The sequence below is a fragment of the Homarus americanus genome, unplaced genomic scaffold, assembly GCF_018991925.1.
Source record: "Homarus americanus isolate GMGI-L3 unplaced genomic scaffold, GMGI_Hamer_2.0 scaffold43075, whole genome shotgun sequence".
In the NCBI taxonomy this organism is placed as follows: Eukaryota; Metazoa; Arthropoda; class Malacostraca; order Decapoda; family Nephropidae; genus Homarus; species Homarus americanus.
In genome coordinates this window covers 1,105,351-1,125,236 of record NW_024756438.1, presented here as the reverse complement: position 1 = coordinate 1,125,236, position 19,886 = coordinate 1,105,351, and the positions used below count along the sequence as shown (strand labels likewise).

Here is a 19,886-nt window from a genome sequence, read left to right as displayed (position 1 = left end):
CAGGAGTCAGTGGACCCAGCTCAGCTCAGCAGATAGGAGCCTCTAGCTGTATAATTCCCCGCGTGATGGTCTGCCTGCACGCTAAGGCTGTACCAGGCACTCTACCTCCAACACGGTCACACGCCTCCCTCCAACAGTGTCGGTCCTACCTCCAACAAGGCCATTTTTATCTCCAACAAGGTCTGGACTGGAAGAGGAAGGGGAGGGAACAAGGAAGGAGGGAATGGGGAAAGGGGTAACAAGGAGGGAGAGAGGGAAGGAAGGAATGGGGAAGGAGAGAAGGAGAAATGGGCGGTAGAAGACGGTGAAGGCGTAATAGAGTGACCTTGAGCTTACATTATATTGACCCACTAATTATAATCACTCCTGCCAGGTTCCTTGACTCCTCCATGACACCGCCTACCCCCTGACTCTCTAGCCCCGCCTACCCCTGACTCTCTAGCCCCGCCTACCCCCCGACTCTCTGCCCCGCCTACCCCGGGACTCTTAGCCCCGCCACCCCTGACTCTCTAGCCCCGCCTACCCCCGGACTCTTAGCCCCGCCTACCCCCGGACTATCTAACCCCACCTAACCCCCATCTATCTTTACGTTTCCTCAGCTATCCAAGTCTAGCCCCCATACCTAGCTTCACCTAGTCTCTCTCTTCAAATCTATCTCACACTCTAATTACAAGTCAAAGTCTATATTCTATCACTAATAACAACACCACAAGTCAAAGTATAGCATGAGAAACAGCTATACCGAAATTACAAAGCACATTCATCGGTTCAAAAGCTATAGAGTAATATATAGGCCCCCTTTTGGAAAACACGTTATCATGAACACTTTATCTCCACCCAGAAGCTAAAAGCTATACTCTTATTGAACATTCGTCACAACTAATATTTCAACTTAGCTGTAAAATGTCAACACATATTTTTTAGCACGTAATATAAAAGTCATATTACTTTTAGAGATAATGAGCATTTTACCTTCGTCATAAGTGTATGTGTGTGTGTGTGTGTGTGTGTGTGTGTGTGTGTGTGTGTGTGTGTGTCCTTCTACTCTCAAGGGAATGTGGTGAAAATTATTACCAAGACGTTCCTACGACACTTATCACCTCGTGGTATTTATTGTTATTAAGAGGGCGAGAGAAGGAGGAGTTGGGGGAGAGGGAGGGAGAAAGGGTGAGAAAGAGGGAGAGAGGGAGGGAGAAAGGGTGAGAAAGGGGAAGGGAACGTGGGTGAGAAAATTATAACACAGAAAAAATGAAGGGAAAGAATGCATAGGAGAAGAGGCAAAAAAAATAAATAAAAAGGAAATAATGTACAAGTAATTACTATTGAACTAAATTATAAACAAATTGGTGCCTTACTCTTCTGGTCAAAGATGATTATTGCTTTATCCTTCAGCAACGCTAATTAATTGTTATCAGTGTTATCAGACAGGTGAGGGGGAGGGGGGTAGGTGGGGTAGGGGGAGGGGGTAGGTGGGGTAGGGGCAGAGCCGGTGCAAGATGATTTGGCGCCCTAGGCAAGCCTTTAGATGTGCGCCCCCTTGAAAGTTTTGATAAGCTAATGTAGGTACAGTAACCCATTACTACATTGTTTTCATCTTGTGGCTTTATTACTTCACCCATGCAAATAACCAATTATTGTTATTACATAAAGTCAATAAATTCTTGACGTAAACTTCAGAGGTCAGGTAACCTTGCCTTATCCCGACAAAGACATGGAAGGGGCGGCTCAGCCGCCCTGGCAGTAAGGTAAGGGGAGGGGATGGTGGGGTTGGGAGAAGGGTTCCTCAGATGTCAGCCTTCAGGTCACTGCTCGACAGTTCTCTAGGCCACCAAAGATAAGGACCCGGGTTAGTCCCTCCGGGGGGTTAACGAATAATATTAAAAAAGAAAACACAGTCGGCTACCGTCTACCTACCCTCGCCTCCCTCCGACCCCCCACACTTCCAACATCCTGCTCCGACCCTCCACGGCTCCACCACAGTGTCCACCACAGTTTTCCCTTCATTTTTAATTTTATCCAAGTTTGCCCTGAATTTGTGGCGCCCCCAGATGTTGGCGCCCTAGGCGATCGCCTAGTTCGCCTAGTGGGTAGCGCCGGCCCTGGGTAGGGGGAGGGGGGTTGGTGGGGGAGGGGGGTAGTTAGGTGGGGGAGGGGGTAGTTAGGTAATTTCAGAGTGTCACCCGATGGTATTAGGTCACGTCTGGATCATTCTTCATCAGTGCCAGGTCGTGTAGTGGTCATTATCACCAAGGTCATGGGTCGTAATGCGTGGTGTACACGGTCGAACACACACACACACACACACACACACATACATACACACACACACACACACACACACACCCCTCTCTCTCCACCTCTTCCTTCCCCTCCCTCCCCTACCACTCCACCTCTTCCCCCTAACGACAAGGTGACGACATAAACAAACAGTGCCATTACATTATACCACCACTATTGGGCCTCACGTGTATACCTTCTCGAGTGTTGCTATGAATTGTGTACAAAGCTTAAGTAGTACTCCAAGGTCCTACTTCAAGGTCCTCCTCCAAGGTTTCTTAGTTGGAGTTAGAGGAGTGGATGACGATTGGGAGATGACTGGATGACTGGATGGGGAGTGTGTTGAAGACTGAGTGATGATTAGTTGATGACTGGATGATGATTGGAGGCATAAATCCATGACAGTCCACAACAAAATAACTGGCACAGAACCCCACGTCCTACCGAAAGATTTAAATGCCCCCCATACCCATCTCAACCCTCACAGACGCTAAGACAATCGACCAGGTGAGGTAAACCCAAGAGCAATATCCCAGGTAATGACTCCTTAAAGCCCAGGTAGTTCCAGGTACAAGACAAGTTATTACTCCCGTGTTGACGTTAATCTACCTACCTGTGACCGCCACGTGTGTTGGGTTCAGTGTTAAGATTATAAATGACGAATTCTGGGAACACGACTCACTACTGTAGGTGAAGGCGAGAGAAGGAGGGAAGGAGGGAGGAAGGGAAAGAAAGAAGAAGGATGGAAGGAGGGAGAAGTGAAAGAAAGAGGGAGGAAAGGAAGGAAGGGATTGAATGAAGGAATAAAGGAAGCAAGGATGGCAGAGAAGGAGGTCACAACAGGAGACTATCGTATACAAGGAGTATTGACAAGGAGTGGCGGGGCTGGTGGGCGGTGGTGTGACACGGGGGCCATTGTGGTGTATTGCCTTCATGTCTCCCTCCTCCAGACACCTCCTCCAGGGTAACACTCGTCTCAGTCAATCAGTCAGTTAGTCAGTCAGTCAGTCAGTCAGTCAGTCAGTCAGTCAGTCAGTCAGCATATTTTAAAGCCAATGATTTCAAGACTTAAATTCAGACCTTGAAATCAACTGAAAGACTTAAAAGCATGAATCTATCTAAGACTCAAGATCTGAATCCAGGGACCTTAACCCCCCTCCCAGGACCCAAGACTCATTAGAGCCTAAATAAAGACTCCTCGGGTATGCAGTCCTGGCCTATTGACTGTCTGAATCCACTGTGTGATTTATGTTCACTTAACCTGCCACAAAAATAGAGACTTTTGTGGTACCTTTCAAGATAAGACAAGATGGACATAGATAGATAGATAAATAGATAGATAGACAGATAGATAGATATAGATAGATAGATAGACAGATAGATAGATATAGATAGATAGATATATAGATAGTAGACAGACAGACATACGCACAAACATAGATAGATATTTAGAGAGATAGGTAGTTTACATTAATTAAGGAGGTGTACAGGCAATGCAGGTAAAGAATGTAACTACCTTGTGTAAAACTGTAAACAATATACCTAAACAGTGCAGGTATACAATGTACTTAGTGCAGGTATACAATGTACTTAGTGCAGATATACAATGAAAAAACAATAATTGGATTCAACCAAGGACAAACAACGATAAAGTCACAATTCTGAACTAAAAATAAACATATCTGGAACACTGTGAAGACAATAGATTAACTCCTGACCTCTGGTGGCTGAAAATAACCCAACGAAGCCCAACTGAACACAAAGAGATGAATAATAAATACTAATCAAAGCTCGACGTGAGTAACTAAAAGATAGATCTATATTAAACGGTGTCCTTAATCACCTGGGAAGAAACGAGTGGAAATCGAAAACAGGATATTGGTCATTATTGCGTGAAGGAATAGTGGTCAATTTGGCCAGGTCTAGTGAGTGATTAAGCTACAGAATGATTAACAATTACCAGACTATCCGAGACCAATATACAACAAGCTATAAATATTAGGTAACCAAATACCACCTAACACCAAGAAATACCAGATGAACTGGTACCATAAACACCCATACAAAATATAATACCAGATACAAAATGACTAGACTGGAATTCAATACCAGGATACCATACAACAGAATACCATATTTAATGCTCCACGTTATAGAATTCAACACCAAATACCACATAAAGGCGATAGAAAGGTTTAGTACCGAGGAAAAAGGTATAGAACAAAATTCTATACCAAATATACCCAAGTACATGATGATATACCTAACTCTTCAGTAACTAGATGGTAAATATTAATGTAAAATTCAAAGGGACTTTATACCTAAGTTAAAGTAATTATATTTACCTGAAGTCTCTCAATAGATACAAGTTAATGGACTGTCTAACTGTAGCACAGGTTAATGGACTCTCTAACTGTAGCACAGGTTAATGGACTGTCTAATTGTAGCACAGGTTAATGGACTGTCTAACTGTAGCACAGGTTAATGGACTGTCTAATTGTAGCACAGGTTAATGGACTGTCTAATTGTAGCACAGGTTAATGGACTGTCTAACTGTAGCACAGGTTAATGGACTGTCTAATTGTAGCACAAGTTAATGGACTCTAACTGTAGCACAGGTTAATGGACTGTCTAATTGTAGCACAAGTTAATGGACTGTCTAACTGTAGCACAGGTTAATGGACTCTCTAACTGTAGCACAGGTTAATGGACTGTCTAATTGTAGCACAGGTTAATGGACTGTCTAACTGTAGCACAGGTTAATGGACTGTCTAATTGTAGCACAGGTTAATGGACTGTCTAATTGTAGCACAGGTTAATGGACTGTCTAACTGTAGCACAGGTTAATGGACTGTCTAATTGTAGCACAAGTTAATGGACTCTAACTGTAGCACAGGTTAATGGACTGTCTAACTGTAGCACAGGTTAATGGACTGTCTAACTGTAGCACAATTATCACACATATATCGACAAGGGATGAGACACGTGACCACCGAGAGATAAGTCAGAGAGAACACCAATCACCAGTGACCCCCCCCCCTCCTCCCTGTTATTGATCTCCATTACTCCCTCACGCCCCACCAGTTCAAGGCGGTATGGTGGTGAATATTCCTCATAGCTCAAGACACTTTACAGCCTCACTTATACTTTACTGAAGCATTAAAGTAACTTCCATATGTAACTTGTTGATTTACTTAACCAACCTATAAATTTTGCAATAAATACTATATTACCTTAGTTATATATGGCAGTGATCTCTGGCTTGTAGGAGAGAGATAGAGAGAGAGACGGCGGTGGTGTTGAGTAAAAATCAAAGGAGGTGACCTACATACCCTAACGCAACACTCATCTGTAATACTTTATATACCTCTAACACCTGTGTGACGTTCACTACCACCACCACTATCACCGTGATTACCTGTACTGTGGGGACCATCCATCCCTTACACACACACACACAAAAGGTGCCCAATAATCTGAACGAATACATGAGGTGAGATTTAATGATTAAACTTGATGCCCCCAGACACTCATCCATTACACAAATTAAAATGTTCCACGATAAAGAGGAACTTGATTTACGACCCGGATATATAGTACCACCTCTGGCTGACCCCCCACCACCACAAGCTTCAAGAAACATGGGTCATATATCTCCTGTAATAATAAAAACCACAAAATAATAATAATAATAATAATAATAATAATAATAATAATAATAATAATAATAATAATAATAATAATAAGAGGTAAAAATAAAGAGAATGTTCATATAATTAAAATTGTATTACAGTAATAATTATAATGTGTGTGCGTGTGTGTGTGTGTGTGTGTGTGGGTGTTCAAAGGTATACAACGATTTTTATTTGTTTCATAAGTTCCAGAATCCTATAAAATACCGATTCTCATTAATTTCATTAAACACTATACGTACATTGACCCTCACTTGTCTTATTAATTCCTAGAAAACAATATACAAATTTCTCTTGGTATTAAATAAATTACAGTGTGTATTAAATAAAGTACAGTGCGTATTAAATAAAGTACAGTGTGTATTAAATAAAGTACAGTGCGTATTAAATAAAGTACAGTGTGCATTAAATAAAGTACAGTATGTGACCAGTACCAGGGAACCACAACAATCACGGCCACAAGCACAAACGATTAATGTGCACCACAAACGATTAATGTGCATCAATAACCAATTGACCAATCACAAGGCGCCAATTATATATTCATAGCATTCACGCTACATCACGGGAGTATTGGTTCACCTTGACGATTAATGCTAAGGACGTGTGTGTGTGTGTGCGTGGAATCTATCTCTCATTCACTCTCTCTCTCTGTTTGATAAGTCCCATAATACAACGATCTTCATGTTTCATAAGATTCACCAAGCGGACCATTTACACGACGGACAATTTATCGAGAGGAAATAAGAGGCTTCACTCTATCTGGGTCAAGTATTTTTTATTTGATTAGATTAATGGATATAATAACGCCATATTTGTGTGCAAGCGCTTTTGTGTGCATGTTTTGCTTTGTGTGCACGTAGAGGTCAAGTGTAAGTTTGTGTTTATATAGATTGTGTGTCTAAATTTACCAGTGTTTATTTCTGTATCTAAGTGCGAGTAACAACGTGAGTGCATACCGTCGTGTGTGTGTGTGTGTGTGTGTGTGTGTGTGTGTGTGTGTGTGTGATAGAGCGTTATTGAGTACGTACCCATTACCATAGGACCACCTACCCAACCCATTCCTCACACACACACACGCATCATGTCCTTCACCTCGAACACATACACCCAAACCCAGAATAACACAAACTATATAAATACATTTTTGTATATATCCTTGAACTTTTCCATCAGACGTTGAACATGCAACCGATGAACAGCTGATTGAACACACACACACACACACACACACACACACACACACACACACACACACACACACACACACACACACTAAAACTGGTGCATAATGTATACAGCGTCATGGAATAGTCCTCCAAGTGGCGTGACTTTTGACACACACACACACACACTAGTGAGGGGGGAGGAGACAAGAGCAGGGGAAAGGGAGCAGGGGAGGGGGGGCAGGAAGGAGGGGGTAGGTAGGAGGAAGGGAGAAGACATGCAGAGGAAAAGGAGATAAGAGGGTTTAAATGGGAGGGGAAGGGGTGGAAATCAGAAGGGGGAATGGAGGCTAAGTGACTAGGGGAGATCATGAGTGGAGGATGGCAGAAAGGGGGATCAAGGAGTTAGGGAGGTGGGAAAGGAGGGGTGGGAGGCAAGAAGTGAGGTAGGGAGAAAGGAAAGAGGGAGGTAGTGAGGGACCCAGCGGAACGACCTTTAAGTATCCATCAGTCTACGTGGCTTGATGGAGTGTCGCCGTCCGTGTGTTAGTCTGATTATGCAGTTACCATCTCATCAATACGTGTGTGTGTGTGTGTGTGTGTGTGTGTGTGTGTGTGTGTGTGTGTGTGTGTGTGTGTGGCCTCATTCTGGGTCCTGGGTCACGATACTAACAACGACGTGGTGCTGCTTCCTCCACTATGTCTGCCTGCTTACCTAAACTCGGTGCATGCATGTCTGTCTGTTTGGGTGTCTGCCTAAATTGAATGCCTGCTTGCCTACCTAAACTGCCTACCTGGATAAACTGAGTGCATGATTGCCTGCCTAAACTGGGGACCTAGCTGCCTGCCTACTCACATGGTTGCTTGCCTGACTGACATCACTTGACTGTCCATATGACTTACTGACTTCACTGCTGTACGTCCAGAATATTTACAACTGGCTCCCTGACTAATTGACTAACAGACTGACTTTTCTCCCTGATTAGCTGACCGGCATATCAGTCTGTCTATCTGTCAGACCTGTGCTGTGTGCTTACTTTACCCTACGTCACTGAGATTAACAACACGCAAATTCCTAATCTGATAACCTTGATTGGACATAATGCAAGAAACTTTGGTGCAACTTATACTTTGGAAATTTGGTCCAACGTAAATAAACTTTCATAAAAAAATACACCCATGAAATCTGGTCAAAACATAAGAAACTTTGGGTCAAAATTTTCTCACGTTTAACCCCGGTGGAAAAAAACTTACCTAGTTAAATTAAAGTGTAAATCCCAGCACAGTGTTTACCCCTCCACCCCTTACTGCTTTATGACCCTGTGTGTCCTGTACTCGCCCTTTTATAGCCACAACAATTGAGCTATCGACTAAGCCCCGCCCAGTTTTAGCGTCCTTAGCAACCCTTACAACTGATATAAACTTAATGGCTCTCAGGGTTGTCAAACAAATAGTAACGCTACAACAGTTAATACTCCACCATTCTCGTATCATATCAGCCAATGGTAAGAGGACAACGGCTATGGAGTTGTGTATGTGGCGTGGCGACATACCTGGCCACCAGATACTAATGAACTCATACAAAATGGTCAATAATAATATTAAGTTATGGCACATAGTCATAATAATAATAATAACAACCTAAAAATAATATTAAAAAAGGTGTAGTGTGCGTGTTAGTTACATCAGACCAGCATCTCAATAGCGTCACCTGGGACACCAATCTTACACAGTGCCGCTAATGACAGGTGACGGGAGAAATGAATGGTCACACCTGCTGGCCATCAGGTAGCCCGGCCAGTGACCTCCTCTGGCCCTTACACCTACTGAAGGGTGATTATCACACCTGTCAATATAATACATATACGGTTGATTTGGCTTATGGGTACAGGTATAAATGTTTAATGGTACAGTACACCTGCACAGTGATAAAAGATACAAGTGTCCAGTGGTACAAGTGTCCAATGGTAGAAGTGTCCAGTGATACAAGTGTCCAGTGGTACAAGTGTCCAGTGGTACAAGTGTTCATTGGTACAAGTGTTCATTGGTAATCTTAATCGTTGGTACAAGTGTTCAGTAATACACGTGCATAATGATACTGTACACTCCTTCCTGTTGGGTTCAATCAGAGAAAAACAAACACCACATAATTGAACACCAATACACGTTTACTGCAGGTGACCGTCAGTCGAATATTTTTTTTATCGAAGGTAAACACCATTTAACCCCTCGAGTACGATGCCAATCCACTGAGTACGATGGATTAGCCCACTGAGTACGAGGTGGAGAAAAGGAGTTGGTGGTGAGGGAGGTGATGAAGAAGGAGGAGGAAGTGGCAAAGAGGAGGAGAAGAGAGAAGTGGAAGAGAAGAGGAGGTGGAGGAGGGAAAGAGGAGGAGGAAGTGGAGAAGAGGAGGAGCAGCAGCAAAAAATTAATCAACATCCAACCAATCTTTCCTCCACACCAGCGTCGTGTGTGTGTGTGTGTGTGTGTGTGTGTGTGTGTGTGTGTGTGTGTGTGTGCGTACCTGACCTTTGAACACCAACCCACAATAAAACCGACGATGGTTCCGTAAGAATGGGCTCAGTCCTGAAATTATAACTGCAGTCAGGAATGTATAATAATTCCACCCCCCTATGTATGTATGTGTGTGTGTGTGTGTGTGTGTGTGTGTGTGTGTGTGTGTGTGTGTGTGTGTGTGTGTGTGTGTGTGTGTGTGTGTGTGTGTGTGTGTGTGTGTGTGTGTGTGTGTCGTAAGCAACAAATGATCCCTTCCGGAACTCTAATCAACAAATGGCTGCAGGATTTAAGAGTTTCGTTCACCGACTCGATTCCATAACCCATCCTAATTTTTTAATCAATTTCTATACGTTTATTTAAGTCACTTATACTTGAGTGTATAAGTATTACTTCTAAGTTACTTTACACTTACTACTGTAGTGCTAAGTCCTTATAGACCCGAACCTAACCTAGCTTTAACATTTACAACCATTTGAATTAGTTCCCTTTAGAAGTGGACCCCAATCATAATGGTTGGGTTGGGTTTGGTTGGGTTGGGTTGGGTTGGGTTGGGTTGGGTTAGGTTGGGTTGGGTTGGGGGTTGGGTTGGGTTGGGTTGGGTTGGGTTGGGTTAGGTTGGGTTGGGTTGGGTTGGGTTAGGTTGGGGATGTATTAAATATGAAGCCAATGTGTCCAGTTAATATTTACATTAGAGCTTTTGATCGTCTTAAGGTACCGCCTCCAGGATAATAGATGAGCTTCCAGAAGGTTAATCCTGGAAAGCCGTCGTGCATGTGGTGAGATCTGGACACAAGGTCAAGGTGACACTCCAACGTGATTCTCCACCATCGAGGCCCAAGTATTCAAGGAAGATGATAAATGATCAGTCACTCAAGTGGGACTTAACTGCCGTCTTGAGACATTCTTCATCTCAGACACTTGAATATTATCATCACGGAAGCTTCTGTCTCTCTCTCTCCCTCATCCACTTGGGGGTGTCAGAGGTCAAGGTCAACCTCCATTTTACTCAGCTAGTTCTCAAGGTGTGGCCACGGTCATACACTCATACCTCTAATCTTCTCGTTATATTCCTGTCGTAAATAAAAGTTCCTGTCGCAAAACACACACACACACACACACACACACGCACACACACACACACACAGTATAGAGCACCCGATAGGGGGGAGTTCGCCTGGTCTTTGCTTCATCCTTGGATTTGCTTTTCCACCAGTCAATGGGGAAGGGAGGGAGGGAGGGGGTAAAAAGAGGGGGAAAGGAGAGGGGGGGAAAAGAGAAAGGAAGTAAGGAGGGAAGGAGAAGGGGAAAAGGGAGCAGGAAAGGGGGGAAAGAGGGGGAAACGAAGTGAGGAGGGGAAGGAGGGAAACAAATAAAAACATTATATTATGACTACATTGTCTACATCACACTGCTGGTCTGTACCTGAGTGCCACCGACAGCATAATCAACCAGCCGTCAACCTCCCACATTAAACCCTTCTACCCACTCAAACATTAATGCATACGGTACACGCCACACACACTCTATCACCTCTGGACAGGAGATACAACAAATAGAGGGTTAGAATACACGCAAATATGTGAGAGAATTATCCTCCATTCTTGTTATGGTTTTCTATTTTTAGCTTTGATGGCAAGTGCAGTTTACCAGCCAATGTTTTTTTTCTTTCGTTTGTGAATGCTGAGTTCCCGCCATATTTGATTTTTTTTTTAGTTTAGCGGTAAAATACTCCCAACTTTCCGTCAACATTTTCTCGGTGTGGATAGTAAATGCTGGTAGGACTAGGAGTAAGGGGAGGGGGGAGGAGGAGGAAAATAAAGGGGAGAGGAGGGGGTTGTTACATGACGTGAGTGAGGGGAGAGGGGGATCTTGCTGATAAGAGACGATCCATTACTCTCATGACGTATTGTATCTCACCACCATCGCGAGGTCCTGTACTATTTTTACACTTCCTGTCGTAGTCTGGACTCTTGTCTCCCTAGTACTGACCCTACGTGAGAGACCAACCAAATTTATTCCTTCACATCTACCACAGCCATACTAACTACAATCACGAACACCGATCATTATTCCTCTCTAGATAAAGAAAACAAACCAATCATTAATATTTATCCATGAAACAAATAAACAAAAACATTGGTGGAGTGTGGCTTATGACTAGCTGGGTAACCCTGGGGTCCCTGGTTCGACTCTCCGGTGACATGGTTGCGTGCGGGTCATATCCTGTGTCATGAAGTGAGGTTAGGTGAGGTTTTGGTTACTCGGGAGGGAATGAAATCGGCACCAAATGAGCGTATCCATGAGGCCACATGGTGTAACTCTCATTTGACCACACACACACCACACGGGCGAGTCAAGCCAAGATCTTTAGTTTTATACACACGAAGTTTGATATTTTACACCTTTAAAGAGATGAATCAACCCACGAAACGCTAAATATAATCTTGGGACGAAATAAATTAAATGGTTGACAAATATTCACACAGAAAAGATGATAGAGTATATTTTAATATATTTGATGCGTCAGATGGATATATACCTGTCGCATCTGAAACCCCGTGATGTTGTGAGGTTAGATGAGTGACGGGATGAACGTAACTCAAGGTAACTCATTATATACCGGTCTTACCTCAATCCGCGATGTGTGAGGTCCGATAATGAGTGACGGGATGAACGTAACTCAATTTGTGTAAAGTAACATAAGTTTACAACCGCGGCGGACTCACGTGGCAGATAATGTAACTCAATCTATTCCTTTGTTGTGCAGGATCTAAGTGACACATCAGCTGGCCCTACCTCGTGTCTGTATGAAACTGAACATTATACACTAAAACTTATTTCAATTGGCGATTAAACACTCTAATACTAACCTAACCTAACCAAACCAAACGTAATACTAGCCTAGCCTAACCTAACACTAACCAAACCAAAAAATAACACTAATATAATCCCTCCCCAGGTAGCAAAAGCGATTAATCACCAGGTGAAGTATACTGTGGTGGCCAATCCTCAGGTACTCCCCGTGGCGTGTGGTAGGAAGGTGTCTCGGCCTAGCTAAGACTTGCGTAAACTATTTTTTTTTCTTTATCAATATTTATGTACATGACTGAAACGTCGAATGCAATGTGGGGAAAAAAATATTGAATTCACGCCTCTTATAGGAATATATTTTTACACAATTTTAACGTAATAGTGAGTCGACCAATAACCCCCATGATGTTTTAAGTGATATCAAGGTAAAAGTCTGTACTGTACATCAAACAGCCATTACACACTCAATCACCTTGTTCACATTGTCCCGTCTGCTTCATGTATATCAGAGGTAAATACTGGAAGAGTACCTGGATCACATGAAGAATAGACACCCCTGGTTATGTCTCCGGATTATATATCACCCTAACGCTATCTGGGGGGTGAAGGGGTGAGGGGAATGAGGGGGTGAGGGGAGATGAGGGGTTAGGTTAGGGTGCTTACTCATCATCATCAGGCGAAATAAGCAGTGGTGCCTAGTGTTCATGTGATCGCGAATACCTTCAGTCATGACCACTAACACCAATTACTGACGACTGACGGACAAGACTCCCAGGTATGGTAATAAGCCTCGCCTGGACACACAGCCAATTGTAACCACCTTTGATGTCTCTCCACGTTATAACCAAGTTCCATTAATCTTTGTCTACATTTGATCTTTTTTTTCGAAAATACAAATCAAATTACTGACATACTCTAAATAATTATTATATAGATGAATGGATAAAGTTAAGTGTTGCATCAAGTAGGAATAAATTAACATTAACCAGAAGAGTCAAGATCTAACAGCCGATCTTCCCCCAGCACTGCCAGGTTGGAGGGCGATGTAAATTGCCACGCAGCCAAAGTTTGTCAAAGAACGCCCAATCAAACATCATTACTCTGATCTAACAACAACAGTACATGACAAAGAGACTGAATGAGCGGAGGAATACAGGCGTTCTAGTCCGGCTCCTGTTGTGTGAATAGATGACGTCACTTTACAGACCCGGTTAATAATGGGGAAAAGGATGACGTTTCATTCAGGTGACGGATTACAACCTAACCTAACCTAAAGCACAGACTCGTGTGTGGTGTTCTACCGTAACTGAGGATTGAAGACTTAATTGTACACGACACGACGACAATACGACACAAAGATCGCGCAGTGTCGTGGATATCCCCTAACTCCACCGTCACTGAGTGTGTATTTAAGATGAATGTCTGAGAATGCAGAATTAAGTAATTACAGTACTGATGAACTCCCTGGCTGACACTGTCGATGAAATAATAATACTTTGGTAACTGCCTTACGTATTTCTCCACTTCTTCACAATTATTGAGATTATCTGCCAACAATTATCTAGGGTGCAGTACACAGGAGGGTTATGGGAGGTGTACGGTGATGGGTAATGCTAACCTCGGTGTGGGCTTCGTGTGCTGACTGGTCCCTGATCCTCTGTAGTACGGTGGTGGGGGAGACGTCGAGGAAGGGTAACTTGATGGGGTTTCTGGGGGGCGGGGGTCCTGGGCTCCACATCTTCTTGGCAGGTGTGTCCCAGTGAGGGGCGCCGCACATCATCTTCCACATGCCTGGGTCGTCTCGTCCTCCTACCGGGGCCGCCGAGGCGGCCCGTGCGAGGGGCGTCGCCGCCGTGTTGCGGCTCGCCCGGGCAGAATCCCGGGCCGGTACTCGACGCCCACGGGCCGTGGGTGGGGGCAGCACCGCTGTCACGCTGTTGAAAGACCTCTCGCGACGAAGAGCAGTGTGGGGCAGCACCTGCTTGGTCACCTGTAGCCCCGGCAGGGACCTAGAACGTTCGTGGCAAGGGGACAGGGGTGCCCCCAGCAGCAGGGGAGGCTCTGAGGCGGGGGATATTGGGGGCGGAAGGGTGGTGGTGTCCCCTGGCTGCCCCAGGATAGCTTTTTGCCCCGTGGCGGCCTGGATGGTACTCTCCCTAAAAGGAGGGGCGGGGGTACTAACCCCCGCCATCTGCCTGCCCGTCCACACTCATGACACACCTACTTAAACACACCTCAAGTGTACGACACACACTGACACCCTCCCAGGCCTCCACCCATCACAAACAACCTGCAGCACCACCACAGATTGTTAACAAAACTGACAATCACTTTTAAGACTCCAGTTCACCAACTTTATCTTCTTATAAACACAGTACGCACTTCTGTTTCTTCTTAGTACGATTTTCAAGGTCCGAGGAGAGGTAGTGTGATGTGCGTGTTAGGGAGACGGGCTGGGTGTGGGGCGCCACATGTGCTGGCCAACAGGTAACGTGGGACTGATGATTGCGGCTTTCAGTTCATGGCACACACACCTGCGCCGGCAGTCCCAGCAACACACCTCCCGGACCATCGATTGTTGCGTTGCGGGAGACTGTCCATGAACAGGAATACGGCTGACAATGTGCGACTCATCTTGTATCAACACAATTTACTTTTCCGCCTGGATCACTGCGATAACATACACACTAAGAGAGTAATAATACCAACACTAATAAAACATCCCATCTCCAAAGGTATGACAGTACAGTACTACCATAGTCGTGGCTCAAGGTAAAAGAAAACGGGAATGAACTGGTTAAGAAAAAATGTACAGGTGAACGTTTTATGTCAACCTCGTTTATTTAATCATGGACCAATTACTGGGGAGCCGTGCACGTCTTACATGATAACTCCATGAATAGTGCAAGTAATGGCGCAACAATTACCCATAAAATCTGAATATATCAATAAATTATCAGGTTTTCCTCTATATACCGACGTAATATTCCCGAAAACACTGATAAACCTTCAGGAAATTATTTACTTCACGAAAAATGAAGAAAAATTTAAAAAACGCCAGGATGGAGATGTAAACATGTAGCGTTATACACCGAGTCCTACACACCACAAACACACACTCCACACATACACCACCCTACACATGCAAACACACACCTCTCCCAAACATACTGTACACGTGACAGCCGCCTAGCCTCGTTGCTGGCTTGCCTAATTACCAACCAAGTATAAAACACAAAGGTTCTCATATCTCAAGTCTGGGGAGGGGGGGTAAACACGAGACCTGGGAAAAACCCGAGTCCAGCCAGCATCAGGAGAGACTTTGTTACCTTGTCTAATCTTATCTTGCTATACATGTATACAACGCGTCACAGACATCCGGGTGTGGGGAAGAAGTGAGGTGAGGGGAGGGGTTACACGTTCGTCCAAATGGATCTCACAGATGATAAAATGGACTGAATATTCTCAAGCATGATCTGCCTTCCGTCACAGACCAATATGGAAGACGGCAGTGTTATGATTCTCAACGCCTCATTCATAGATAAAAAAGATATAGTTATGTGGGGAATATCAGGAGCGACAGGTAATCAGAACGTGACCGATACTTTCTAAACAAAAAAAAAGTGTTTCTCAAGCACCAAGAAATGTTTCAGGATATCGTAATGCGCTTTATACAGCTGATAGGTGGTTCAGACATTAAGTAACTACCATCGTATATTATGAAATGTTTAAAAGAGTATCGGTAAATGCATAAGACATCTAAAACCTCTGAAAATCGAAGCACTTGATAGAAAAATTCAATAGTGTTCAGGTTTCAATATTGGGTGAACTTTTTCCTGTGTTAAGAATCGAAAAGTTAAAAACAAATAAATAAAAATATATCTAAAGACCTTGTTAAAGACGGATATAAATATACTTAAATACATAAATAACTACAAAAATACACAAATAAAACTACATAAATATAAAACTTTTGTCCGAGAATCAACTCAATACTACATTACACTTTGCTCAGTCTGGTACGGCGGCCCTGACTGACACCCAGGACGAATCGGTCTGGGCTACACTTTTATATAATTTCTTCCACTTGTCCTCACTGTTGATGGATACAACACCGAACCCAAGTGTGGTAGATACATTGCTATGAATAACACGCTAAAATAAACGGTATATATATATATAGAACAGTCGAACATAACCTGATTAGTAAGGGCCTACAAGTATTCTTTCCTTGACACACACAGAAAGGCAGCGGTATTGCTGGAGCCTTAAGTCAGTTCTGGAGACGCCAAGACAGTTGTGAGAATAACAAGGTAATATTACACCTCTAACCCTCAGGTCACGAACGTAGCTCCCGAGTCATTCATTAAAAAGAGTAAAGAATGGTTGTTATAAATGGTAGGTTACGTGGTTTATGATAATGAGTTGTATATTATGCTCTTAGTAACCACGATATCACATGAGAATTTCAACCTAGCGGTCACGTACAGCGCAAGGCAATAATCTTAGTTTGATTTTTGTCATACTTAATAATTATAAAACACACACACACACACACACACACACACACACACACACACACGTAAGAGGAGGAAATAGCAAACTAAAGGTCATCTAATCAGTTTCTACGTTCGAGAATTTTTAGATCACTCGTTTGTGTTTAATTAAATTCCTCGCTTTTAACAAGTCATCACCGGATTATCTTCGGATACAACTTTTAAAATGTTAACCTTCTTATAGACCTGAATCACTGGAAAAGGTCATGTCCGCTCTTGGTGTTAATACTAATAAACTTTGAAAAATCTGATCTTTCGTATCTCTGAACTTAAACATTTACAGGTCGTCAAAATAATGATCGCGGAGGTACTTTTATTTTCCTGTATTAAACACCTCAAGCTAATAAAATAAATTAGTGATCTGAGTTAATAATAGAATAAACTACATTAATATTCCACCTGTTTATAACGTATTCCTAAACTTTCAACACTGGCACTAAATAACCAAAGAATTCCTGCTATATGTGGCATTACATTGGTTAAATTACACTGTCTATGTTGTAAGATACGTATCATATAAGACGGCTGACGGCAGTTGATGATAAACTGGTACAGTACTCCTATATAAAAACAACTAACAAGTACTATAACAAGAGTACTTTATGACCGAATGTGCCGAGTCCATAATTTAATACCTGTCCAGTACTGTATACGAAAGGTCATGAAAAGTCAGTAACATCTCAAAATACAATCTCATCAAAGACCTTTACAAGACGAAAATTTCTACCAAGTTCCCATCAAGACTGCACTAGTAACGACATCACGTACACTTGTTATGTTTACGGGTAGACATCCGGACAGTAGAAACATCCTCGGAGATTGAGATAATGACTTAACTCTAAGGAGGCCACACACCACGTTTCAATACCCGCCTCGGTCAGTAGAAACATCCTCGGAGATTGAGATAATGCCTTAACTCTAAGGAGGCTACACACTGCGTTTCAATACCTGCCTTGGTCTTCCTTAGAATTATGAGACACCTACAGCCAGTAGTCTGAATCTTTGCGTGTGAATCTAAGGCTCATAACTAGAAATCCATGAAAGTTAAAACTGTGTAACTTTGTATTTTCAAGCACAATTTTAGTATTTTGAGAACAATCTGTCAAATGAAACAAGTTAATGAGCGGACATCATGTAGTTGGGACAGTTTGGGGAGTGTAATTAGCAGAACAACTGTGAGGGCAAAAAGTCTTCATTACACAAGGCGAGTTCAACCTTTCAAAAGATAATTAAGTCAATTTGGTCACTGGAAAGTTCACAAAGTTCATAACAACACCATCAGAGCTTACCAAGAAGAATATTAGTACTGTACCTATAGTGACTAAACATATTAACCCTGCATACAGCCAACATTATTCTACTCACAGCTCTGTTGAGCGCCACATCAGAGAAGGAACGTTTTCTATGAAGACTCTCCTCGTGTGTCACAGCCCTGAAAGAAAATGTTAATTAACGTAAACTTTAACAATGTACTTACACTGGGAACTGTCCTATGTCTTCGGTATAAGCTGGGTTATATTTTTATATAGTGTATTGTACAGAAACTGATATTAAGACATAAAAGGTTCCTTCATTTCCTGCCTACCATTACAGACCTATAAATAATTTAGAATAGAGAGTTCCATACAAAACTAAAAATTATTAACCTTACCTTACCTAATTTAGGAACCTGGGTCATGATAGTGAACTACGTCTTAAAGGAAACAGCAAATTTTATCTTTTGTGAAGTTCCTGTACAGTACTTGTAATTTCTATCATGGTACAGAATTAAAAACAAGTAGTTTTCTTTGACAAAAGCGTCAGTTGCGTTATATGATTTAATCCGACAAGTTTCCATATTTAACTTAACACACACAAAACGTTTATCTGCTGATACAGAATATTAAACTTACTAAACACTGAAGAGCACCTGATGGACATGTTAGATTTGGGGTGAAACGTTGGATCAAAGCTATGAGTATTAAAGGTGTAAAACTTCTTTATACTAACACGGAGCTGTGATGCACCCAAAACGTTACAAACAGACCATTCACAGTGTTATGTAGTACAAACTTACCCTCTGTGACTTAATGTACAAGAAGCAGAGGATAAACCTGACCTGGGTCGAGGAGAGGGTGAGGACTGCGGGTGAGCGTAAGCGAGGGTGTTGACATAGGAATCAGAGGCGGTGAAAGATGCTGACAGCGAGGAGGAGAATGACCCACTGACAGAGAGGTTGGCAGGCGTGATGCTGCCTGATCCTGCTAGCACCCAGTCAACGTCAGCACCTGTAAGATACACACCATTAGTACACTCTCATAAAAAAGGGTGGTCAGGGATTAGAGCAGGTGTGAGGTCATTGACTAACTGGATCAGGTCATTTATAATAGAAAAATGCTGTCCTGGGTCCATCTGTATATGTCTGACAGGAGTGAGTAAGCCAGGGAATATTTTGTGTATTCTGAAGATAAACATTTATTTGACAGGCTCCGTGAGATCCTGAATCTTCATACTTAATGGAAAAGAAGCGTCATGCCTCTTAGAAATGCTGAATACCTTTTGGAAGAGCACGATTATTCCTTTTAGAGGCGGAGGGCACCACCAGAGAGTACTCGATAAGTCCATCTGGGGTCACCCTCGGCAACTGACGTCTGGCAAGCCTAGCCTGCACCGCCTCCATGACCCCGTCCATCTCCTCATTATCCTGCCAACACAACAACACATAAATGATCTGGTATTTATCGCCCTGCTAAGATAACATGTTAGTTATCGTTTATATGCTTCCTGTTATCTTACTATTCAGCCAAGAACACTCCCTATGTCTATTATTCTACCGTCCAACCAAGATAACATGTTCGATGTCCTTTACCGTCCTTTTAAGATGA

General features: G+C 42.9%; 1 protein-coding gene across 1 annotated transcript in view; it reads right to left on the bottom strand.

The window, feature by feature from the left end:
- The window catches only part of LOC121856821 (TOG array regulator of axonemal microtubules protein 1-like), a 79,247-nt gene that overhangs the window by 40,458 nt on the left and 18,903 nt on the right, over positions 1-19,886 (bottom strand). The window contains exons 5-7 of the mRNA XM_042352547.1: positions 19,558-19,705; positions 19,121-19,289; positions 18,388-18,454 (exon numbers count right to left, since the gene is read on the bottom strand). Coding sequence (XP_042208481.1) covers positions 18,388-18,454; positions 19,121-19,289; positions 19,558-19,705 — 384 coding nt within the window. The remainder of the gene's footprint in view (positions 1-18,387; positions 18,455-19,120; positions 19,290-19,557; positions 19,706-19,886) is intronic.